Raw genomic sequence first — 13,203 nt, 5'->3', positions numbered from 1 at the left:
GACTGGGAGGAGCCAAGGGTGGAGAAAAAGGAATCTTTTGGCGGGTACCAGAATATTCTAGAAGGAAGGAAGCATGAGGCGAGTGGCTGGAGCTAACACTGGGACACGGGAGATTGACAGGATGGCAAGGGGGGTTCGTAAGTTGGGGTGAGGAGGGACTGCCCAATTGGACGAAGGGGAAAGGTGTGTTGATGGTGAGCTGGTGGAGTTCAGGAGCAAAGGGGGTAAAATGGGAGCATGAGGTGGACGGAAGGGCCGGCCACGTGGCGGCTCTGATGGAGCGCGTGGACCGTGTGGTGGTGGCTGGAAAAGTGTACAGCGGCACGGAGCGGGAGAGACGTGAGTGAGTGGAGTCGGCGTTTATGTGTATTTATTCACTCGTGATAGTAGTCGCCTGAAGTGGCACGCTCGCACGATGCTCGGTTAACCAATTACACTTTGTTTCTTTCACTGGTCTTGAAAATACTTTGGTTGAATAAATCCCAGGGAAGCTATCGACCGAGCCCTTCCTGTGATTTGCGGTGATGCCATAAAGGCGTCACATCTCCATACAAATGAATAGGATTCTCCTGGGAGATTTAAAGTTTATACGATTTAAACTATTTTTTTATTGTACCAGGTAAGGCCCACTAAGCTATTTTTCAGAAGCGACCTGGCCACAAACGATAGCTCAACGAAGTGGCTCATCACGTGCAAATTTATAGCAGACAAGTGCTCTAAACGCATATTTCTAAATGTGGAGAGGAAAACCGGAGGACTCGAAGAAAAATCCACGCGACCACGGGGAGAACATGCAAACTTCACATATGCAATCATCAGGGATGGGATTGAACCCACGCCCTGTGTACCAGGCGAGGTATTTAACATTGCTGCCTAACAGCTGTCGAGTACCAGCTAAACCTTTCAATAATTAATCACAAGGTTTTACTCGGCAAATTCATTCATAAAAAGGTTAAATCATAAAATATTTGCTGGAACGTTGCTTTGTGGCTTTCATGGCCCAATAAGGAGCTTGTGAAAGGCCGGAGAGCTTGCAGCAGGTTTGCAAAGTGACATTTATTCTGCAAAGGCAAATTATGATTCACACAACAGCGCATACAATACGACACGGCAAAGAGCGAGCGTTTAAATAGCAGCTGTGAGAAGGGGGGATCCCTTGGTGCAGAGCAGGTGAGAAGCGCTGCCTTGGGTGGCACCGCCGAGAAAGAGGGGAGGAACATTGTCTCTCGGTGATTTTCAGATGTGACAACAATCACTACGAACACTGCACAGAGGCAATAACGCGTGGCACACTGTTAACCGATAGAAATAATGATGTTTTTTATTGTATTAAAGGGTAAGCAGTCTCACTGGTGTGCTCATTTGTTACAGTGTCAAAAGTGAAAACCATTGTTGCTATCCACGATTGCTTCATGTGTACACCTGATCAATGTGGGGTGCCACAGTCGGAAAATGTTAACTACCCTGCCTGGTATATTTGGAGTTTACATGTTCTCCCCGTTTTCGCGCGGATTTTTCTCCGGGTCCTCCAATTTTTCCCTCTAATTTTTTAATCAACGTGCGTTTAGGGTATTTGGCTCCGATAAATTTCCACGTGATAACCCACTTCGTTGAGCTATCATTTGTGATGGCCAGGTCGCTTCGGAAAGAGATATATGCTCATTGTGGCCTTGCCTGATCAAATAAATAGCTTTTAATGTTTGACTTGAACCGATTGACTTTAGTAGCTGTGACCTGTTTCTTTATGGGAAAATAAGTAAATCGCAGAGCGAGACATAGCTAAGAGTATGAGATATAGCTAAGAGTATGAGATATAGCTAAGAGTATAAGATATAGCTCACCCAAAATTACTCTTAAATGTGCGCACAGCACAACCATACATTTTTTATGAGAACACTTTCTCGGCTACGTGTTGTTTCATGTTTTACCGCAGCAAATGTTTCTCTGGGGAAGATCCCTCTATTTAATTATAAATATACAAGAGTTTCTCGAACAGGCTGGCCTGAGTGGTTTAAAATCGTGTAGAAAATGCGTTGGGTCCGACACACTTAGGGTTTGCAGTTCATTACCGGTCCATGGGGTATTAAACAATTCCATTCTGCTCGGCTCGTATTGAACGTCTTGTGCAGGTTTGTCTTCGCTCAACAGCTTGTGAACACTCAGTCCGCAGGAGGAATGCCTAGCAATAGTGGTACGCCCAGTGGCGTTAGAAGCCTTTTCTCAGAAAAGCTTAGTGCGATCGAGCAGCGTGGAAATAAAGGTAAATATTGGACATGGATATTGCGCTGGAGTAATGGTTAGCATTCTGGACTTGTAATTCAGAGGTCGCCGGTTCAATTTCCCACCGCTTCTGTTGAAACAATGGGCAAAATGTCTTAAATCCCCCTACGTTTGTCCACCCAGCATTATAAATGGGTACACCATGGTCATTTAGCAGGTCACGTGTGGCGGGGTCAAGTGTACCTATTCATACCTCTTCGGAGACGTCTGGCCAGCATGGATGGGAGCCAGTTCTACAGAGCTGCATCTCGTGGAGGCCCTTTCCACTAGCAGTGATGCTTTTACAACAATTAATTGTTTCACCTTTACCTTATTGGTCACAGAAAGGCAGTGCAAAAGACACTCTCTGACTGGATGCTGGTAAACAACCTGGTGCGTATAGAGCAAGACCCGTATCTCTGCTTAGAGATATCACCGAATACGAGTTGTCCTGGCTACAGCTGACAACAGCCTGCAGACCACCGAATTCACCGAATGTAGCTGCCAGAGACACTTGATACACTTTGTTGAATTAGCTGCCAGCAATTAATGTGGAGGGGCAGATCTAGCGCTCATGCGGGCAGCGTAACGACATCGGGGCCGAATCCACCCGTGTGATTGGCCGTGGACAATAAGCAAAGCGTTTCGTTGTTTGCTGCTGCCAGCAACTCACTCACCTGCGACCTCACGGTGCAGTCGGGCGGCCTCCTTACCCCAACAAATGGCTTCTGAGTTTCACTGTGAGGTCCACCATCTCACTGTGAAGTCCACCGTCTCACTGTGAGGTCCATAGTGACGCTGTGAGGTCGAGCCACGCTGTGAAGTGCATGGTCTCGCTGTCCATCGACCTGCTATGAGGTCCATATTTTTACTGTGAGATCCATGGTCTTGATGTGAGGCCCACGATCTCACTGTGAGGTCCATAATCTGGCTATGAGGTCCATGTTCTTTCTGTGAGGCCCATAATCTCATTGGTGAGGTCTATAGTCTCGTTGTAATGTCCACAGTCTTACTGTGAAGTCCATTGTCTCGCTGTGTGGTCATTAATCTTGCTCTAAAGTCCATTGGTCTCATTGTGAGGTCTATAGTCTCACTGTGGGGTCTTGCTATGAGGTCCATAGTTTCTCTATGGGTTATATAGTATTTTTGTGTGGTCTATAGTATCACTATGAGGTGCAAAGTCTTACAATAAGGTCAGTCCATAGTCTCAGTGTAGGGGTCCCACATGGAATATCCCACAATGTCGGAGCTGAAAAGACTTTCCACATCTTTGGAGGAAGGAGCAGCCAATATTGTACCAGCCATTAATAGCACTCTTAGATTTTATTTTTATAATTCTATAGTAATTTTTGGCTGAGTTTGATCATTTCAAGTAAGCTATACAGGAACAACACTTGGGACCTCCACAACGGTTTGGGTGAAAATACACTCCTTAACACATAGGCTTTCGCAACCATTATTATCCATAATAAAGGTTTGTTTGGTTAGGTTGCGTAAAATACAGCTAATTAGTAAGGTTTGTCACTTTAACAAAACGTGCCAATTCGTTACTAGTTCAGCACACCGGTCTGTTGGAGAGTAAACTCACAACATTTACAACATTTACAATTGCATCACCTTCACTCCATTCAAGACCGAAACAGGAAGACTTCGTCACAATCCCGGCAAATCGCATGACGAAGCTGGTTGTTGTAATCACCAGCGAGACGTCACAGTGCTCAATTTTTTATGTTGTGGGTTTACTCTCCAACACTCCGGTGTGCTGAAGCAGTAACAAATGGGCATATTTTGTTTATATGACAAACCTTACTAATTTGCTGGGTTGGGTGGTGGCGGGTTTGACTGAGACATTTACATTCATGCGATTAACCCCCCAAAAAAACGTTATTATGGAAAATACACTACTGTTTATAAAGTAAAGTCACAGAGACAACCTAAATGCATCAACACTGTACTATGCGCATTCAACGCTTCAGCATCAACAAACAAAAAAGCATGCCACGCGTAATATAGAGATATCTGCCTCCTGTTGGGAGCTCCCCCTGTGATGCGTGTGTCACGTGCTGGGGAGTGTGAATCATCATGCAAGGATTGTGAAGGCGGAGCCTGGACCGATTTGAATGTCGTTCGCCGATGATGTGAACCTTGACCGGGATTTACACTCGGGTCGTCAGGTTCGTAGCGCAGTGGGCAGACCACCGCGCCACTGGCCAACTCCACAATTGGCTCAAACTGTAGCTGTGGTGTTGCTGTTTTTCCAGGCTTCTGGGCACTTTCTGCATGGTTCTTCAGCAAGTGGTGGAAGATGGCGTGCTGGAGATCACGGACACACTTCTTGACGACAACAACACACCCACCAAGGTACTTTTTTTCTCACAGATGCTTGCCATGACCAGGCAAGCGGTGGCGAGATGTTAACTTCTTCGCCAGGTATACAGGATATTGTGTGCTCGATCCCAACCCTGACGCCTGTATATTTGGAGTTTAAATGTCCTCTCCGTGGTAGCGTGGATTTTTCTCCGGGTCCTCCGGCTTTTTCCTCCACATTTAAAATCAACATGACGAGTTTATAATATTTCGTTGCTATAAATGTCCATGCAATAAGCCAAATTGTTGAGCTATAATTTGTGATGGCCAAATTGCTTCTGAAAAATAGCTATATAGCTCAGTGGGCCTTACCTGGTAAAAATAAAATAGTTTAGTTTAATCCATCGCAGTGTTCTCAAAAGATAGATACACCTGTGTATGTTTTAGCATGATCACACCTGAGGTCTGGAATGTAAACAAACTTTAACCTCAGCAACGGTTTTGAGAGATGCTGTGATTTGCTGTTGGATATATGGCTGTGCACAGCAGGATGCGCCTTACATTGTTCCTCAGTAACACAGACATTTGGAGTTTTAGGATGGGATCATTGATAGATAATTATTCCTAAAATGTTACAAATAAGTCACGTTCTTCAGTTGTGTACGTTTACACTGAATTTGACCAAAATCAGACTTTATTAACATGCAGTAATCTACAAATGAAACTAATGCTTAGGAGAAAATACCACTCTCTCTCCTGCTGCCTCTCTGGGTCCTCGATGCTCTTTTGACCTCAAGAGATGCATTTTTCTGCAGATGAAACACGTAAAGATTACCAAGTCTCGTGGTGCCGCCTATCTCGAAGGCTCACGAAACCAGCTTCAAACTTCACAGTGGCGAGATGTTAACTATCTTTCCTGGTATTAAGGAGGTCATGGGTTCGATCTTGACCCTGACGCATATATATTTGGAGTTGGCATGTTCTCCCTCTGGTCTCCGGGTCCTCCGATTTTTCCCCTCCACATTTAGAAACAACATCACGCGTTTAGAGTATTCGACTGCTATACATTTCCACGTGATAAGCTACTTCATTGGGCCATCATTTGTGGCCAGGGTGCTTCTAAAAAAAGAGCTATATAGCTCAGTGGGCCTTACCTGGTAAAATAGAAAATTGTTGAGAGTTTAGTTTGTAGAAGTGTAACGAATATACATTCGTTACACTTCTTCCAGCTCGCCTCTAGGCCCTTTGCAATCTCTGCCACTATTCCTCTCCACGTCCACCTGACACTCGGCGACTCGAATCTCCCGCGCCGATCAACCTACCGCGCCACTCCGTCCGCACCGTTCACCTCCTCTCTGCGCTGGCACTCCCCCTCACTCCACCACAGTCATCGCTCCTTCGAGACCACCCTCCCCTTTGGTCCCTTCTGATGTTACGCTCTTACCTTAGCTCCTGCCCCGTGATCACACCTGATATTCGCCCTCCCGTATCTTTATCCCCATTGGGCCCCTCGGGCCATAGACCACCCCCCTCCCCCGGGCCTTTCAGTGTCCACCTCTCCGCTGCCTGTCCATCATGGTGTGTTGCCATGGCAACTGCTACCAGCTCCCCTCTGGCCTGCCCAACTTTGTCTCCACCCCTCGAGTTCTCCGGTGCCGTCGCCCCTCCCCTGCTGACCTCGGTGACCCCTACTCCCCTGGGCTGGCTGCACTTGCTTTGTCCTCGGGTGCCCTGGCTCCCTGCGTGCTGTCCCCATCGGACACCGCCCCCTCCAGGCTGTCACCACGGGTGCCCCGCACCCCCAGTGGCTTGGGGATTAACACAGGCAATGTATAAGCCCATTGCTTTCGAACACGTATGATTGGACTAAAGCTTGTGCAGAGTTAAAAGAGAGATGTCACGATGGTTTTGCCTAAGGATCGGTGTTGGTCGGGGATGTATTTTGCCATCTACTTGTGTTAATTTCCGTGCTGAACACAGTGCAGCAAGTAGGCACTGCACGTCATGGCCCATTGAGACCTAATCACGTCAGGTCCAATCAAGCCTTTTTACAGCCAATCAGATCTGATTCATATTTTGTCGAAATGCGATCTCCATTTCTCTTGAAGTGCACCTCTTCTCTATTGCCCATTCCCTTCCTCTTCCCTCCCCTTTACCCGTCCACTCCTTCCGCGTCAACCCCTACCCTCTAGTCGTGATCACTCATTCTTCAAGAAATATAAAATGAGATCAGATCGGCTGGTTCAAATTGAACCCTAAGAACATATTATGCAACATTATATGACCTAAATATAAACAGGAAAGTAAAATAAGTGCTTTTCTGTTAATTAGTAAATAAAACCTAATAAATAAAACCTACGAAACAGTAATCGCGTCAGTCAGGCAGAGCTGCTGCTATGCGTTAGAAGCCTCCTAGAGTGACAGCCAAGTAAGGAGATGCTCCCAAGGGTCACGTCCACTAAGGAGATGGAGCGATGAAGTCAACTCGTGTGCAAGTGATAGGCAGATTATCGCATCGTAGGATTGTGAGAGATGATGGTAACCTGGGGAGGTCTCCATCCAGCAGTAGGTTAATCCGTGGCCGACGGTGGTGGTGATGGTGGTTGTGAGTGGGGTGATGGCCCTGGATTTTATTTCAGCTTTGACATGTATTTATATTTGTATGTGGAATATTTATTTACAACTTTTTTGTTCACAATTAATGTGCGCTACTTTACTTTATAACAATTATATAATGAAAGCTTTTAATGTTCAAACAAAAACATGAATTTTTTAACTTAATTGGAGGAATATAACCCATTGCATTATAGCAGATAGTAGACACCACTACACTGTGTGTGATAATCCACAGGCCATGTATTATTTCGTTTACTCCAAACAATATTTAGTGTTGAAAGTTATTTTTGAAATAGTTTTTTTGGGTTTGGTTATTAAACATGGTTCAGGTGGCCCATCAGGATGCGACCCAATGCTATTTTTTTTATAAATATATGTAAATAAAATAAAACACTTTCAATCCAATTTCAAACCAAAAAAATGTGCGCATGCGGATCTCTAATGGATAGGCTCGAGAAAGTAAAAAACCCAGGAAACACAATGAGTTATTTGCACAGAGGAGATTTGTGTATCACGAACAGGTCCGGAAAATGGTAACTTTCTGCCAGGGTAATTAATTCCCTATTCTGGCACCATCATGGCCCCCTGGTAATGGTCCGAGTGGAAGTTCGCAAAACAAGCAACGGTCGATCCCTGGTTAGTTTGTGCAAAGTTATTTGGCCAGACTGTGTTGCGACATATAATGATGAGTGCAATCCCCAACCACAGACCGAGCCAACCAATCAGGCTCCCACATGCGCATACACTACTCATTTTATCGACCGAGGAGGGATGATGATGTTGATTATGTACAAAGTTGTCCTTATAATTGAATGTGGACTCGTGGCCATCTATTGCAGAGCTCATCTGAACACCTCCGGTGTTCAACTCTCACACATCAGGTCACCTCGCTCCTCTTTCTGCGTCTTTCTTCGCACTGCTCCACTTTGGAATTCACCTCCCATCGCCTCTATTTCCCAAGTTCTTATGAACCTTGCTCGATGCAAGAAATGTAATAACTCTCATCTATGACTATTTTCCTATCTTTTTTTACCAGGTAAGGCCCACTGAGCTGCTGTATATAGCTATGTTTTAAGAAGCGACCTGGCTACAAATGATAGCTCAAATGAAGTGGCTTATCACGTGGAAATTTATAGCAGCCAAATGTTTCTAAACTTTGGTAGTGTTGGTTTTTTTACTGGCATTTTGTGGCATGGCACCTGTTCACAACAACCATAATCAATCAAATATATATGCATATATAAACCACAATGCCGATCAGTTGGATTGGTTCCACGGCAATCAGTTCTATTCTGCCAATGCTAAAATGGGCAACAGTCCCTCTCGGCAGTGCCCATGCCAGGAGATTCAAGCGAGCGTCCACCAGGGCATTACTCGTGAATTGTGGGTAAGTGGGTTCCGTGGCCCGGGGTCCCTTGCCGTATGTCCGAGCTGCACCCAAAAATTGGCTCATTCCTCTGTGCAGACTGAGCCACGACAGATGGCCCCCCTCAGAATGCATGGCAAAGGCCCCTGAGTTAATTGCAAGTTGAAGATGTTCTAAAGTTTTCCAACAACAACAAAAAACGCCATCCATTGTTCGGAAGAATGTGCATACTGGCTCTGTGAGAATGAGGGTAGTGAGCGACGTTATGCAAAGTGGTGTTTTTATGGACTTATTCAGCATTGGAATAGTAGAAACATCAATGTCAGTATTGAGCTGGTGGGTGTTTGAGGTTAGTGTCCGTGCTACTCTCAGAGTCCAAAGAGCTGGGGCCAGACTACCCACAAAGGTCGTTAAAAAAGTCCTCAGGCTGCGAATTGCAGCAAGATCCGAAATGGCATTCGATAAATCGACAGTAATGTTGAATGTCCATGTGAGATCGGGACGCTGATATTCGTGAGCGCGTGTGGCTAGAGAGGTCATCATCACTGCCACTGCGCTGGCCAATCGGCTGCCAGGATAATAACCCCATGTCACATGACCACAATGAAGTGACTCAGCTAACACGACCACCGTGACATCATCGCTCCGTGTGCTTCAGTCTGTGTGTGTGGCTGAGGTCAGTATTTTTATGTTATTCATGTAAATTGAATCTGTTATTAATTATGATGTTTCCATTAATTATGCCATTATTAGTTATCAAGTTACTTTTGTACTTTAACACTTGACTTGCAAGTGGTCCTGACCCACTCGTAACTTTTCTCCGAAACTAAGAGCGATTGCAAGTATCCAATCCTTTATGGGGGTCGAATTACACTATATCTGAGCTTTTGCAATTTTAATACTTAACTTACGCAATTCAAATAATGGCGTAAATTTATGCAAATAATTACGTAAATCATTCGGCACTCAAGATTCTGGACTTTAGGCAAACAAGCCAGAATGAAAATAGCTTCTGGCCCTCGAGTATAGATGGACGTGAAGGATGCTCGGAATTTCTCGGTGGGATATTGGTACTCAACTTGGAGTTGTTCATTTTTTTATGTTACATTCTAAAGTGAGACCTCAAACTGTCTTTGTGTCCTCATGAGTAAACCATATATGATTATTTAATGCTACGTGCACATCACTGCCACCACAGTCTCTTAATGTATACTCAGCAGTGGTTGTTTTGGGCATCGGGTTATTTGAGCCTAATTTGCGATTGATGAAAAAAAACTACTTGGCAGGATGTTTACCAGTGCTTGTTCAGGTTGTGGCTCAATGCTCATTTCTCATAACCCTCCAATGAGTTTACCAACGTTTACCAAAGTGTGCCATTCACTCTTCATGTGGACATTACAGACCTTGTGGAATTATCATTCCTACAAGTCAATCTGTGGCAGTGCCACAAATCAACCACATTTATAAACGGCTTCAAAAAATGCTTTGCGAAATTTTTTGTGTGAAAAATATTTACTCCCTACAGCAACCTCGGTCTCGCTCGATCGAGAGAATGAATCTTCATTGACCTCCAACCAGGTTAAATGCAGGATATCAATAAATGAAACGCTGGGTAAATAGAATTCACTTCCTAAACGGAGATTCGATCAAATTGCACGTAGTATTTGATGGTCCACATTCTGTAATGTACTATGATGTGACCAATTCACAGCTTGCTCCGTAGAACTAAACTAAGCTAGCACGTGCTGAGATATGATATTATACTCTTAATGTAAAAAAAAACGTTGCTCTTTTCTTCGCCAGCCGCAGCTCTGAATATTAACAATCGGCTGCGTGCACAATTCATTTCTGTAATTGTGCTGCCTTTCCTTAGTGTCTAAATTGTCCGGTTAAATATCCATAATGTACATCAGCATTACCATTTTGGTGTCAGGTTTTATTTTTATTACGCAATAAAAAAGAACGCGCTGGTAAAAATGAAATTGTGATTTGCGGGAAGCCATTAGGCACGTCTAACACATTTGGCTTAAATACAGCTAACATTTCAAAAGTGTATATAAAATATGCCTCAATTCATTAGTAATTGTGTTAGAATGTCAACTCCTTGTCATAAACTTTCTCATCTTAAGTCTCTCACTGGGAGAAACCCATAAAGCATACCAGGACCTTTGAAATATACATTACTTTTTATTAATACATCGCCGCCCCCTCCCCCCCTCAAGTTATAACCACAGTGCAACGGGACTCCCCGCTGACAGAGATCAAAGATGAGGCATGTGTAATGTCATTTTTTATTTTAAGTGTTTACAAAATTCGAGGGATTTTTTTCCTTCTTCCCAACGGATGCCAATCCTCATATGCACTGTACCTGCAGTGCATGCGTGCGGAACGTTATTTTCGGTGCAAATATCTAATTAATGCATTTGTGTATATTTATTTTGGGTTTATTATTTTGAATTTAGAGATAATACATTGTGAATAAATGCAAATCGCACGTACATATATTTATTACAATTAGCACAATAAACTGTAATATTCTTCCCGTGTTCAAGCACATTTACTGGGAACTGAAAGGTGATTGTCATGTTAAGCACAACCCTTCCAGTGTGGTTATTATCACAGCAATGGCATGAGGAAGCGGGTTTGATGGGATGGATGGGACAGTTCAGCATTTGCTGTGTATCAAAATCAATGTTTAGCTGTTGTTGATAAATATCATGGCAGGAATCTTAGTTCGTAATTCAAAATGTGCTTCCTCACATCGCCATAGGTTGACTTAACGTGTCATATTTCCATGGCTGATAACGCAGGTCCGTCTCTTTGGGAATTTTCTCCAGCAAGGTTGAGACACTTGGGCCCCCGATTGATTCATACAGTGTTTTAATTGCACCCGGAATTTGCGGAATTGGCCAGAAATTCCACAGACGCGATTACGCCACGCATATTGAACGGGCTGTTTGGTTCGATTCATTATGGAATGCAATTCCGCACAAAAACCTTTGCAGCCAATCGGCAAGTGAAAGCAATGCTGATGGGGATCGGGACCAAGCGTGCTGACATCGCCATGCGCGGCTGTGCCGACAGACTGAGCCGGCCAATCAGTGGCTACGTCTGTTGCACACACACAACACTCGTTGTGTGATGTGTGTAATAGCTGCTCTGCCTTACGCAGTCGGTGTGAGATTGTAAGCCCTAAGCCCAAAGATGACTTTGTGCTGCAATTATGATGGAAATTATAGTAACAGGTTTTTACCCTTTCAACTGGTACAAAAACTGACACCTTTATACAAGGCATCATGTTGTGATGTATCAGTTTTTGTACCAGTTGAAAGGGTAAAAACCTGTTACTATATTTTGCCACTGGTAAAGGAGATGTCTCATAGTGATGGAAATTATGTTGAAGATTACGACAATGATAATGGTATTATGGTAATGCGAATTATGCTGATGACAGATAAGGATAAGAGATGAGTATTATAATTCGGGTGATGTTAATTGCTGATGACGATGCATACGACAGTGGTGAGTGATACGAAATTATGGTTATGATCGTGATTACTGTGATGGGAATAATGGTCATTATGCTCATGATGATCATGATGATGGTGAAACTAATGATGAGGAATGTGAAATTATATTCATACCATAAACGAATGATATAATGATTACACTTTTGATGTTGCTGAAACCGAGGATCCACGAACACCCAATCCAATCCAACCCAATCCACCAACCCCCGGAGAATTGGATGTGCATCAATGGTGTGTGCACACTGCACCAGGGAAATTAGCGTCGCTTTGCTTTAATAAATGCACCGCCTTCAATGGGAGTGTGGAATGTCTGACTGGGGCTGGCAAACAGGAGATGACCGGCTACCCGTACGTGTTTGGTCGGTGAAAGGTAAAGGTGCAATCCTGCAATTACTTGTGCACTCCACTGCTGGCCAAAGGCACTCCACTGGAGGGAGCTCCGGAAAGCCCCTCTAGAAGGTGTTTTGGCCTACTCTTCAGGCTGAACAGATGTCTCGGAAGAGGTGTGAGTTCCCACACTTGACCCCACCACCGTACGCGACGTGCCGCTCGACTTTTCTGTGGTGTACCCATTTTACACTGGCCGGGAGACAGAGGACGGTGGCGTGGGGGATTTGAAGAAACAAGCCCAGTGTTTCTCAGCTGTCGCGCCCGCGGTAGATTGCATTGGCGACCGCTGCTTTTCCAAAAGTCCCGCGCCGTTGACCAGTTCAACGCCCGCGGCGACGTCCCTCGCCCCATTGGAGAGCGTTTTCGAGTCTTAATTTTTTTTTGTCTGCCCCCATGCAATGCGCTCGCAGACAGCCGTGACGGTGGAGGTGCGCATGCAGGAGGGCTCGTGGAGCGACGGAGACCTCCTGCAGTTCGACAGCCGGGGCCTCGAGGATGAGGGGCTGCTCGCCAACCCGGCCAACAACGCAGGCCGCAAGCGGTGAGGACACCGTCAACTAAACTAACGTTTTTTTTATTTTAGCAGGTAAGGCCTCACTGAGATGCGTAGCTCCTTTTTCAGAAGCGACCTTGGCTATCACAGATGAGAGCTCAACGAAGTGCCTTATCATCATGTCGAAATGGATAGCAGTCAAATACTTGTAAACGGGAAAAACCGGAGGACTCGGAGAAAAA

At 44.7% G+C, this 13,203-nt stretch overlaps 1 protein-coding gene across 6 annotated transcripts in view; it reads left to right on the top strand.

The window, feature by feature from the left end:
* OTOF (otoferlin) overlaps positions 1 to 13,203 on the top strand; it is a 125,382-nt gene that overhangs the window by 27,549 nt on the left and 84,630 nt on the right. For all 6 annotated transcript variants that reach the window (XM_061562499.1, XM_061562497.1, XM_061562498.1 and 3 more), the window contains exons 4-5: positions 4,521 to 4,620; positions 12,879 to 13,009. In XM_061562499.1, coding sequence (XP_061418483.1) covers positions 4,521 to 4,620; positions 12,879 to 13,009 — 231 coding nt within the window. The remainder of the gene's footprint in view (positions 1 to 4,520; positions 4,621 to 12,878; positions 13,010 to 13,203) is intronic.

Source organism: Lethenteron reissneri, chromosome 29 (genome assembly GCF_015708825.2).
Source record: "Lethenteron reissneri isolate LAM-NWPU_2019-01 chromosome 29, ASM1570882v1, whole genome shotgun sequence".
Classification (NCBI taxonomy): domain Eukaryota; kingdom Metazoa; phylum Chordata; class Hyperoartia; order Petromyzontiformes; family Petromyzontidae; genus Lethenteron; species Lethenteron reissneri.
This window is presented reverse-complemented; position numbering and strand designations above follow the sequence as displayed.